The 13043-nt window shown below is 39.1% G+C and overlaps 1 protein-coding gene across 25 annotated transcripts in view; it reads left to right on the forward strand.

Annotated features, from left to right (window-relative positions):
- PLEKHA5 (pleckstrin homology domain containing A5) overlaps positions 1–13043 on the forward strand; it is a 238832-nt gene that overhangs the window by 99300 nt on the left and 126489 nt on the right. The window contains exon 5 of one of the 25 annotated variants that reach the window (XM_078075700.1): positions 10878–11940. The exons of the other annotated variants lie outside the window; for them this stretch is intronic. Within the exon in view, the coding sequence (XP_077931826.1) occupies positions 10878–10934 (57 nt within the window). The 3' untranslated portion in view covers positions 10935–11940. Of the gene's footprint in view, positions 1–10877; positions 11941–13043 lie in introns of those variants that run through there. 25 annotated transcript variants of the gene reach the window in all.

The raw sequence follows: 13043 nt of genomic DNA on the forward strand, positions 1-13043 counted from the left end.
TTATAATTTCTACAGAAAATAAGAAGTCAATTTTCTTTAAGCTGTTATTAGCCACATCTCAGATAAAATGCCCAATACTCCTTGAGGAAAGTTATCAGTTAACCGACTTGCAATCTGCATCATCACACTTGACTAAAGTATGAAAATGAAGCATAGATGTTTGCCAAAGTCCTGATAAGTGGACATGCTGTGTCATTTACATGGCTCATATTTTAAACAGTACAACCCAATCTTTTATAAAGCCAAAATGTGGTCAGAATTTATAATGAGCATGTTAGAAGCTTTTTAGTTTCACTATTCACTGTTTCTGTGAATGTGCCTTAATTTCTTTAATCATTTCTCCATATAAGATTGTGACATTTGGGGTGATTCAGTTTTATGTGTTGCTTTTATTTTTTTTTTTTTTTAAGATTTTATTTATTTATTTGAGAGAGAGAGAGAGCACAAGAGGGGGGAGCGGGAGAGGGAGAAGCAGACTCCCTGCTGAGCAGGGAGCCCGATGCGGGACTCGATCCCGGGACTCCAGGATCATGACCTGAGCCGAAGGCAGTCGCTTAACCAACTGAGCCACCCAGGCGCCCCTATGTGTTGCTTTTAAAAAGAAAATCAAAGACTCAAGTAGTTTCCTATTGGTTCCACTTTTGCTGACCTAGATGAAATGGTGAGATTGATTTATAACCTATTCTCTAGTAAATTATATAAATCTGAACAAAAACATAATTTCTTTATTTAAAATGTCTTTACTCAACAAGAAAACAACACAATTAAAGTATGAGCAAAAGATCTGAACAGACACTTTGCCAAAGAAAATATACAGATGGCCGATAAGCATATGAAAAGATGCTCAACACATTTGTCATTGGGAAGTTGCAAATTAAATTAACAGTCAGATACTACAACATACTTATTAGAATAGCTAAAATCCAAATAACTGACAATACTGTTCGCTGGCAATATTGTGGAGCAACAGGAACTTTCATTCATTGCCTGTGGGAATGCAAAATTAGAAGATAGTTTGGCTGTCTATTATAAAGCTAAACATAGTCTTACCATATGATCCTGTAGTCATACTCCTTGGTATTTACCCAAATAAGCTGAAAACTTATGTCCACACAAAAACCTGCACATGAATGTTTATAGGAGCTTTATTCATATTTGCCAAAACTGGAGGCAGCTAAGATGATATCCTTTAATAGGTGTTAAAACAAACTGTAGTACATTCATATAATAGGGATATTACTCAGCAGTAAAAAGAAATGGTCAAGCCGTAAAAAGACATAGGTGAATCTTAAGTGCCTATTGCTAACTGAAAGAAGGCAATCTAAAAATTCTGCCTAGCATACGATTCCTATAGACATTCTGGAAAAAGTAAAACTATAGAGACAACATAAAGGTCAGGGACTAGGGTGATGAAGCTATTCTGCGTTATACTGTAATTGTGGTTGTGTGACACTGTGCATTTGTCAAAACCCACTGAACTTTACAGCACAACGAATGACACCAGACTCTATGCAAATTTAAGAAATCATTTAGGAGATCAAGGGACCCCAGGATAGAATGCAGGCTGTGACAAAAGAATCTGTATGGATGACACAACCTTACTTGGAGGAGATGGGGCAAAAAGATGCTGACCTAAGTAACTTTGGGAAGAAGTGGAGTCTGTAAGACTAAAGACAAAAGACTGTGCATAAATACTTTATTCTAGTAAAGTCATCAAAAACAGGGAAGCTCAGAAACTGTCTCAGCCAAGAGAAGCCTAAGGACAAGATGACTAAATATAATGTGGTACCCTGGTTGAGATCCTGAAACGGAAAAAGGGCACTGGGTAAAAACTAAAAGAATCTGAATAAACTGTGGACTTTAGTTAGTAAACAATATTTTTTTTATCTGTCCAGCTTTGAGATTATAATGTGCAAACATGCTCAAACAAAACTACATTTTATACTTTATAAAAATCTTGATAGAATTGTCTTTTGAAAATGAAAGCTGTGCGGGGCGCCTGGGTGGCTCAGTCAGTTAAGCATCTGCCTTCAGCTCAGGTCATGATCCCAGGGTCCTGGGATCGAGTCCCACATCGGGCTCCCTGCTCAGCAGAGAGCCTGCTTCCCTCTCTCTCATGCTTGCTCTCTCTCTTTCAAATAAATAAATAAAATCTTAAAAAAAAAAAAAGAAAATGAAAGCAGTGCCTGATTTAATGTTTTTGTTCTGAGCTGTAATAATTACATAGTGCACATGACACACCTTACACATACCACTCCCTGTTGCTTGCCATGCACACTCAGTAATTGTTGATTAAAATAGCGAATGAGTGAAGAACTGGCTCAGGTCCTAGAAACTTCCATTTATTCATAACCAGCCTTTTCCCATGAAGGATTTGAAATAGCTTATAACAAAAAGACAACAAATTAATAACATATAAATAAAGGAGGTGGAAAATCAGTTCCAGAGAAAATATATGTTTGATTCAGACCCAGAACTATATGTAAATATTTTTGAAATATAAGCACATCAGGTTTTCTCTTAGTAACTCTTTAATTCTGGGAATGACAAGCTCAATGCCTGTGAGAGCCAGACAGATACTATAAATATATACAGTTGAGTGAAATGTAATATAGTAGGAAGGGGTGGAGCCTCTGCTTACCCTACCACTGCCATTCCCTTTATCAAGCACCATGCTTCAGGGAGGTAGCTGCCCATTTGCTTTGGCCTAAATTTTTGTTCAGTGGACCAGCTCATATCAAAAGATGTTATTAGATAAATGTTTGACTGGGGAAGCAGTAGATATGAGTGAAGTTTTTTCTTTAATTTTTTCTTTCAATGAGTGTGTCAGATCTATGGTGCTATCCAGATAGCTTTGCAATTAGATAGTACAAGCCTAATTTTGATGCCTGCATCCAAAATGTTGCTGAGTACCTCCACCCCATAACCTCTGGATCCTAGGGTGAAAGTTTGCTCTGCTACTTGTCTCTTGGATCTTATTCCAAGATGTTGATACACACACGATCCTTCTGACAATTGAGCATACAGGTAATGCGACTGTCACAACTGTTGCCTAGTGGACAGTGATCATAAAATGCCATGAGATGTGAGAAGTTTCCCAATTTCAAAACTATTAAAGTGATTTTTTTTAAGTGCTTCTTAAATAGGGGTACTCTTAGCATGCTTCTTATTGTGAGATGATATGCTAATAGTTTTGAACACCGGCGACTCATCTAGGAAGTCTGGAACTCTCAGTCTACAGCCATAGTTGTTTGTTTTGTTAGATTTAATAATTGCTCTTTTTTTTTTTTAACATAAGGTTTAACTTTGCATTTCTCAGAGCCTCGTACCCATGTCATTGGTAGTATAGAAAATAATTTTTAGGCATGTTGGGAGGTGAGATAACCCAATTTGACCATTCACCTTTGTTAATTCTTTTAGTAAGTACCTATAGCCTCTGACAGCTGTAAGTAGACATGACCCATACATGTTTCCTTCCCTGCAGCCTTGCTCCCAGGTATGTTAGCACATGAAAACAAGTCCTGGGCTGAATTCTGCCACACACACACACTATTAGCAAGTAGATACAAAAACAGTCATTTAACCTATTCCTGTAAGAATAGTGAAGTCCCGGGACGCCTGGGTTGGCTCAGTCGGTTAAGTGTCTGCTTTCGGCTCAGGTCATGATCCCAGGGTCCTGGGATCAAGCCCCGCATCGGGCTCCCTGCTCAGCGGAGAGCCTGCTTCTCCCTCTCCCTCTGCCTGCCGCTCTGCCTACTTGTTCTCTCTCTGTCAAATAAATAAATAAAATCTTAAAAAAAAAAAAGAATAATGAAGTCCCTACTCTCTGCCCTTTTTAAGCATTCCAAAAAAACACCTTAACATGAAAGATTTACTCCAAATAAAACAAACATTCTGATGGAAGGATCAGCTAACTTAATGAATTCAGCCAGCAGAACCCTTCACTGAGAGGAACAAAGAACCAAATGAGATTTTATAATGGGCACTACTCCAAAAGTGTTTGACTGCTGGGGTAGCCAAATTCTTCTTTCCTATTTATGCAAGGACCTTCTAGCCATCCACATACTTTGAATATCACTCATTTCACCATGAGTGAATAGTTCACCATGAAAAAAATAGTTCCAACTTCCCTTATGCCAATAAGCCATCTGATGCAGATTTAGATAGTGATATTTGAAGTATTTGTGTGATGGTCTTAGTTGCCTTGAATGTGGATACCTGATAGGGTATTTAAAATATTAACCAACTGTCTTCCTCTCCTTTATATTAAAGAATTTTAAAGTTAATTACAATGTAACAAGGTAATATGTGAATGAAATTTTTGCCTTTTAATATATGTTCCATGTTGGAAAATATAGCTAGTGGATAAAACCTGCAATATTGCAGATGCTGCCTAGGATAAAGCTTCTAAAGTTGCTTTTTAAATATAAACTAAATACTGTTAATAGTACATGTGAGGGGCACCTGGGTGGCTCAGTCGGTTAAGCATCTGCCTTCAGCCTCAGGTCATGATCTCAGGGCCCTGGGATCAAGTCTTGCGTTGGACTCCCTGCTCAGCAGGAAGCCTCCTTCTCCCTCTGCTCCCTGCTTGTTCTCTCTCCCACTCTCCCACTATCTCTCTCTCTCTCTCTGCCAAATAAATAAAATCTTTAATAAATAGTACATGTGATATTCTGATGTGGCAGAAGTGGACAGAACTCTGGTTTAATGGCTTCTCTGGACAAAATTCTACAATTAACTCCTTTTCTCACATGCCCATAATGTCAGTGGATGATGGTGCTGTTATTTGGTAGATAAGCCAGTTGTCTACATTTGGACTAATTTCTTGGTAAGATATCATCCCAAGGAAAATACCTACCTATACCTACCTTTATAACGAAATAGTGTCCATAGGAAATTTTTTAAAAAGAATTTGTTGCAGAAATTTAAGCGTAAATGCTCTTCAGATTTAGAGTTTTATAAAATATTCTAAGTATATATGATTAACCTATGGAATTGTAGACAGTTTTACCTCAGTGACTGTTTCCACTTAAAGCATTTTCATAATTATCAGTCAGTAGTCTAATAAACTAGAGTTAATATGATAATCCTTCAAAAGTATATGGCTGCAGGGGCGCCTGGGTGGCTCAGTCAGTTAAGTGTCTGCCTTCAGCTCAGGTCATGATCTCCAGGTCCTGGGATCGAGCCCCATGTCGGGCTCCCTGCTCCGCTTCTCACTCTCCTCCCCCTCCCCATCACTCTTTCTCTCTCTCTCAAATAAATAAATAAAATTTTTTTTAGAAAAAAAAGTATATGGCTTTAAAATATATATATGTACATTCTGAGAGTAAAATGTATGTCATTAACTTGTGAAATATGTATGCTTTATATTTTATAGATATATTAGGATCTATCAAAATTGGGGTTTTCTCCCTTTCAGCCTCAATGGGACAGCAATTTTAAGACAATAAGGGAACCACTGAGAAGAGTTTTTGCAATCCCTTTATTCCACACGATAGGAAATGCCAAGCTAGTACCTGGCCATTGGGTGTACTGCCAATTCCAGTCTGCTTCCCTAAGGGTGAGAATTGCAATGTCCAGATATTTCAGGACCCCAGAACTACGTGTGTTTGCTCCATCTTTTTGGAGAGATGATGGCGGGGTATCTCCTGCCTGCCCCAAAGCCCCGGCCAGTTCCCATGGGAGTGCGTGACTCCTTTCATTACTTTCCTTAGGGCAGAAATTCTGGACCAGTGCAGAACTTGCTTATCGCATCCAAAATATTTGCAAACAAATAAAATTTCTAGATAAAAATGGAGTTTATTAAACAGAATTTGTGGAGTTTAAAAATTGCAAGTGTAGCTTGTTCTTTTCCCTTGTTACATTAGGCTGTGTGGTCTGCCTCCTGGGAAGGACTCTGATCCTTGTAGACCCATCTTTGTAGACCCTCACTTTAAAACAGCAGTAGTGAACAATCTGTTTACCCCATCTTTCTCACGAGAAGCAATAAGGTGATGTCAGAGGGGCCTCAACTATAAACTACCAAGAAACTTCCCCAAGATCGCCATACAGTTAACAATTAGGGTCTCTTTCATTTATGATTTAGATCAGAATGCTCTTTGACTTACCCTTATCCTGAACAAGCTATGTGGGCAGTTGCATTTGTAGTGTGGGAACTAATCTGAGCTTCAGTATGTAGACTTACATTCTAAATCTTAGAATGCTGGGTGGAATGGAGATCCCAGACTATATCTAATCAGAAGAATTGTAGAATACCATACTGTATTAAAGCAAGTGGAAATAGTATTGACCAGGATTGATTCAATTCCAATGCACATCTTCCTTCACATCTGTACATATTTCATATTACAGCTACATCAGTTATTTTTTACTTGCTATAAAGCTCATATAGCATAAAATTAGCCATTTGAGTGGCATTTAGTATGTTCACAGTCGTGGGCAACCATTTCCTTTATCTAGTTCCAAAATAGTTCCTTCACTCCAGAAGTAAACCCTGTACCCATTAAGCTCTTATTCCCCATTTCCCCCTTCCCCTCGGCCCCTGGCAACCACAAATCTGCTTTCTGTCTGGGAATTTACCTGTTCCAAGTATTTCTTATAAAAGGAATTTCTTATAAAAGGAATCATAGTATGTGACCTTTTGTGTCTGCCTTCTTCCACTTAGCATAATGGTTTTGAGGTACATCCATGTTGGTAGCATCTATCAGTGCTTTTTTTTTTTAATGGCTGAATAAATTTTATGTATGTGCTGTATTTTGTTTACTCATTAACCCACTGATGGACCGTTGGATTGTTTCCACCTTTTGGTTTTTGTGAGTAGTGCCACTAGGAACATTTGTCTACGAATACTTGTTTGAATACCTATTTTCAGTTCTTTGGATTTATACCTAAGAGTTTAATTGCTACGTCATGTGGTAATTCTGTGTTTAACTTTTTAAGGAGTCTCTAAACTATTTTCCATAGCACCTGTGCTATTTTACATTACTGCAAACACTAAATATTTATGCTGGAATCCTGAACTGACTCTGGGGCCTCCAGATTAAATTCTGAACAATCAGGATTTTTTACTTTTGGGTAACACTAGTATATATTGTTTGATGAAGATTTTCAAAGGAAGCCTATGAAAGTGGTCCATTTCTAAAGTCTGTGTTTGAGTTTCCGTAATTTGTTATGCCACTGATCCTCTGGCATCTGAACAGAATTTTTAAGATCAGTGTTTAAAAACTGAACTCGCTGTTATGTAAATTAAAATATCTATTCTCTTTCTTGTTTTGTCTTTTATATCTAATATGTAACACGTTTGAAATATTTACCAGATTTAGAAATCAGAGAGTAATGGATACAGATTGTTTAGAGTAGGAGAACATTCCTGAGTAGTAATTTTGAAGATGTTTTTTATTTGACTGACAGTAATTTTACTGCATAAAGAAGTGGGTTATATCCTTCCAGTTTCCAGGTGGGTACATCTTCTGTTTCTTTTTCTGTTGTGCAGGATTTAAAGTTTTAGCAGCTTAATCTTCCTTTTATTGCTCATTGTTAATGTTTTCCAGTCACCTAATGCACTAAACTGGTTTCTCCATGCTAAATTACGTTTTGATTGTTCTAAATATGGTTGCTTAGTTTGTCACAGAATGTGGTGGACCACTGTTGGTGCCTCACAAACTGCTATTGCTCTCCACACTTCCTCCAACTTTCTTGCTCTTGGAGAATCCAGGTTTTGTTCTGATGGTTTTTTCTTCCATGTGCTTTGGAAAGGTTAGCCTCCCAAACCTTAAGGTATAAATAATTATCTTTTTTTTTTTAAGATTATTTATTTATTTGAGAGAGAACAAGAGCAGGGGGGAGGGGCAGAGGGAGAAGTAGGTTCCCCGCTGAGCGGGGAGCCCCACACAGGGCTCCATCCCAGGACCCCGGGATCATGACCTGAGCCGAAGGCAGACGTTTAACCAACTGAGCCACCCAGGCATCCCTAAATAATAATTATTCTTAGGGAGTTAATCCTATTCTCTATGCCATTGATTGGTTTAAACTGAAGAACTTCTGGGAAAATTGTCTTCATTTTCTTTAAAAAAAAAAAAAAAAGAAGTCCCTACGATAGGAATTTGTTTCCTCCTTTACTAGAAGAACATGAGCTTGGAGCTGCAGTGGCAGCTGTGGAACCAGAGAAAAGGAAGAGAATCACAGAGGCATTCCTGAGCCTCTCAATTTGACCAGACACTGCCCTGCCCCCTCTTGTCACAGGAGATACTAAATTCTTCGTTGTTTGACCCATTTTTTAATTGGGCGTTCTGTTACCGACAGCATCCTAACTCATACCAAAGAAAAGATGAGAAGTATTTTGTTAAAATGTGAAAAACCTATTAATATGCTTTATAATTCTTACATGTGAAACTCAAGAATTTTATAAGTAGAAAAACCTAAGACGTTTTATTTAAATTCTTTACATTTACAGTTGAGGTAACTATAGTCCATCATATAAATTATAAATAAAGATGGGGTTTACCTGAATGAAGAAAGAAATCGAAATATTCACTAGTTTTGTTCACATATACCTCTGAGCTACTCGAGCCTGTTTTTGCCTGAAAGTAGTTTTGTGGCTTAGAATATAATGCCCAAACCAAACTGCTGAATCAGAATCTCCTGAGGTTTGGCTTAGTAATGTGTATTTTAAACCAGTTCTCCCATGATTCTTAGGCGACCAGTTTTTGAGTTGAGGAACCACTGACCCTAGGGCAAATGTCTAAATTTCTCAGTGCTTCAGAACTCTAAATACTGCTACCTTTTTTTGCTGGTAATAAGTATTTGAATTTCACATTTCAGAAGCTAAATTAATACTAAAACACTGACCGTCAACTATACGCAATATATGTGAGAGTGCTGTTCTTGAATTTGTTCTGTTTTCTCTGCACTATTTATTTAGCAGCTTTATGTAGATAGGGCAAATATTTTATAATTTGAGAAAAGGAAGTTTTTGTTTAATTTTTTTTTCTGTTTTGTGTACCTAGTAAGCCATCTTCCCCTCAATACATCGTTTTACTCAGGACTCTTGTTATAGAGATCAAACTCAAACTTTTAATCAAAAAGAGAAATTAAATGTCTTATATATCCAAACCCTATAGAGGACATGGGTGCGGCTGGGCTGGGGCGTGGCAGTAAGGTTTAGAAACAGTGACCCTTAACTCTGCTGGATGTTTGCTGCTTCTCACTGCTGGTTGGCCTCATTATCTCAGACCTGCTTCCTCCCCAGAAGTAGAACAGTGGCGGCTAGCAGGTCACAGACCCCATCCCCACAGCTTCATCACCCCGGAGGACCCTCTCTTGAATGACTGCTTTGTAACAAGCACTGTGCCGGGTAGTAGGAATACAACAAAGAACCTGGACATCTGAAAATTGTAATAGTCTAATGAGTCTGGCTGAGCTACACATATTCCCGAATTTAGGGACACTGTGGTGACAACTAACTTAGTTGTAGTTAATTGTACTAACAGCAGTTAGTAACTAGCACTGTAAGTTGGGAAATCTGTTAGGCTCTGATGAGTGACCTGAGAGTGGTTTAAACACAAAGTAGTTCCTCCTTTCAAGTAGAGTAGTCTCGGGGATAGGCCTTCTAAGATTGGAGTCAGGGCCCTAGATCTTTCCATCTTCCTGCTTCACCATCCTAACATGAGACTTCTTTTGTCAAGATGACTTCATGGACCAAAGTGGCTGTCCTTATGTCCAAAAGGAATAAGATCAGAAGAGCAAAAGCATTTATTTCCTAGCTGAGCCAGCTTCCTCTAAGCATCCTTTCCAGGGCTCCCACAAGACACTCCTAATCTATCTCTCATTGGGTACAGCTCATTAACGTTGCCTTACCTAGTTGCGAGAGAAGCCCAGAAACAGAGTAATTTATTTGGGTGCGTTGCTGCCCTGAAGCTGAGCAAGAAAGGGAGTGTGGGCAGTGTGTGGCAATGACCAGTGTCTCAACATCCGCAGATATCAAAGGTTGGCCATATTGAGAGTTCATTGGCAAGTTTTCACTCAAAATCTAAACAGTAATATGAACTGAGTCAACCTCTTTTCAGATTAGTGTCAAATCTCACTTTCTTTCATATTCATTTGTTTATACTCATTCAGTTCCTCTCCAGACGTGGAAGCCCACTTAGATTCCAGCTTACTGCTTCTATTTGTAGAGATGAGGTTGTTAGTATAAGTCCTCTATTTTATAGTAAGCAAAACTGCTATATAGGAAAATCAAGTTTCTCAAGGACAAAAGTGAAAACTCACCAACCCTCTTTATCACTTATAAACTCTGCTGATCAGTCTCTTTTGATCATATCACCCTTCTCTTTAGTAGCTCTCCATGGCCCATCAGGTGACACCCAGGCCCCTCAGGTTCACAGCCTTCAGCCCTGCTCTCGACCTCCCTTTCTAAACCATTGCATTGTAACCAAGTCAAACTAATCATCTCATTCTTACTACAGTATTTTTTCACCATGACCTTCCTAGTTTATACTCAGCAGATCCTATCACCCACCCTAATGTTTCATGCTGACAGGCCATTTACACTTACCTCTGCCTTCTTTTTTTTCCAGAACAATAATAGTTATTACTTAATGAGCCCTAATGTGTCAAATACTGTTGTAAGGGCTTTAATGTGTGCATTCGTAAAAAAAAATTCTATGAGGAAGACACTATTGTTATACCCATTTTAGAGATAACTGAGGCACAGAGAGATACAATAGTTTTCCTAAGGACTGATTCAAGATTCTGACTTAGGCTTTCTGGTTCCAGAATCCATTTATGCTATTGCATCTCATATTCTTACTTGTATTTTAATTATGTACTTATTTACCCACAACTAGTTTGGACATTTTCTTTTTCTCATTTTCTCACAGGATCTAGCAAATGCTTCTTCTACAGAAGAAACAATATCCTCAATAAATATTTGTTAACTGAATTTAAAAATCTATTACCTGTAGTCAGACAAATTAAATGTCACCCCGAGTTTGTTTGATTTTTCTTTTTAATACTGTACAGCAGTATGTGTAACATTGCTGGTAAACTTCCAAAATAAAGTATCTTCATTTAAAATAAAAAACTTGGGGCACCTCAGATGGTTAAGCGTCTGCCTTCGGCTCGTGTCATGATCCCAGGGTCCTGGGATCGGGCCCCACACTGGGCTCCTGGCTCAGCGGGGAGCCTGCTTTTCCCTCTCCCTCTGCCTCTCCCCCGGCTCATACTCTCTCTCTCTCTCTCTGTATCTCTGTTTCAAATGAATAAATAAAATCTTTAAAATAAAAAATAAAAAAATAAAACAAAAAACTTGTGGGCCAAGGAATTTGTACAAATGAGATATAAAAACCTGCTTCTCTCTCTGACCCTCTCCCCTCTCATGCTATTTCTCTCTCTCTCTCAAATAAATAAATAAAATCTAAAAAAAAAAAAATACACACAAAGATGGGTCTCCTGGGTGGCTCAGTTTGTTGAGCGTCCCAGTCTTGATTTCGGCTCAGGTCATGATCTCAGGGTTGTGAGATCAAGCCCCGTGTCCGGCCATGCCAGAGGATTCTCTCTCTCCTTCTCCCTCTGCCCCTCCCCCAAACCCTTTCTCCTCTCTAAAAGAAAAGAAAAAAAGAAATTATCTCTCCTGTGCCAGAAACATAAGTGTAGAAGTTTGGCAAGTTAAAACCAGTTTTGTTTTTGGTTTTAAGGGAATTCTCCTCATACCTTAATAAAACTTGGCTTTGATAAACAAATGATCTTGGTTGGAGTTGTTGCCATAAAACCACCTGATGTGTTTGTTATGTTGTAACTGAGGCACAAGGGTACAAGAAAAGCACCTGGCTCTGGGGGCCCCAGGTTCGGTCATTTACCGCTGACAAAATCCAAAGGCAAAGAGACACCTGGTGGTGAAACAAGAAAGGAATTCATTTCAGTGAGGCCAACACCGGGAAGACAGCTGACTCATGTCTCAAAGACTGTCTCTGAAGTGCTGAATATACTTCCAGGGTTATATAAGGAAAGTATGAGACAAAGGTTAGTGGGTACATACAGCTGGGCAGTAAAGGTCAGGCCATCATGGCCTTGGGGTCAGTCATGTGGGGTCTTGTGGGCTGTCAGGGCAGTTGTTATTGCTTGAGGGCTAGTTTCATTTCCCATCACGGGATGCTTTGCATATCGGGTCTTTTGCCTGAGTTAAAAGATATACAGGAAAGAAACAAAAACTTAATTGGTTAGAAAGTACAGACTAAGGTCAAAATGGAGGTAAAGTCATTTTTCAGTGAAATCTCATGATGAGAAAGGACCAACTTAGGAAGTCAGTTGCTTTCATCGAGTCAGTTGTAGATATCAAAGTATCTCTTAAGTCCCAAGGCTATGTCTGAATCCTGAGTCTCCATAATCTGTTTTGTCCTGTGGTAGTAAAACTTTTTTAAAATAAGCATGTTTTTGGAGCGCCTGGGTGGCTCAGTCAGTCGGTTAAGCATCTGACTCTGGGTTTCGGCTCAGGTATGATCTCAGGGTCATGAGATCAAGCCCCACCAGGGCTAGGGCTCGTGCTTGGTACAGAGTCTGCTTGAGATTTTCCCCCCTCCCTCTTCCTCCCCCAGCTTGCACGTGCACCCCCCCTCAAATAAATAACATCTTTTTTTTAAATGCATGTTTTCTCACCTCCTTTCAAGAGAGTAAGCTGGAGTTTCTTATGGAGTAAATCAAGCCAACACACAAAGCAGCTGTTGACTGTAAAAAACAAAACAAAAGGGCCTGATATTTTACCACTAAAATGAGTTTATTTGGGAGTAGCAGAGGATTGCAATTCCAGAGAAGCCGACTATGGCAAACCCTAGACAAGTGTGGAGAATAGAGAAGGGCTTGCTCTCATGAAACAAAGGAGACCACTGGGAGGGGCTGTTTCACAGAGTTCAGGGTGGTGACAGCTTCTCACCTACTGAGTGTGGCAGCTTCTCATTGGCTGAGCTGTTGCTGGGCAAGGAGAAATTCTTCCTCCTGCTGGGGTATGTAAAGTAAGCTTCCTCCTATTTGGGATGTGAGTGGTAGTGCAT

This window comes from Halichoerus grypus, chromosome 6, assembly GCF_964656455.1.
Source record: "Halichoerus grypus chromosome 6, mHalGry1.hap1.1, whole genome shotgun sequence".
In the NCBI taxonomy this organism is placed as follows: domain Eukaryota; kingdom Metazoa; phylum Chordata; class Mammalia; order Carnivora; family Phocidae; genus Halichoerus; species Halichoerus grypus.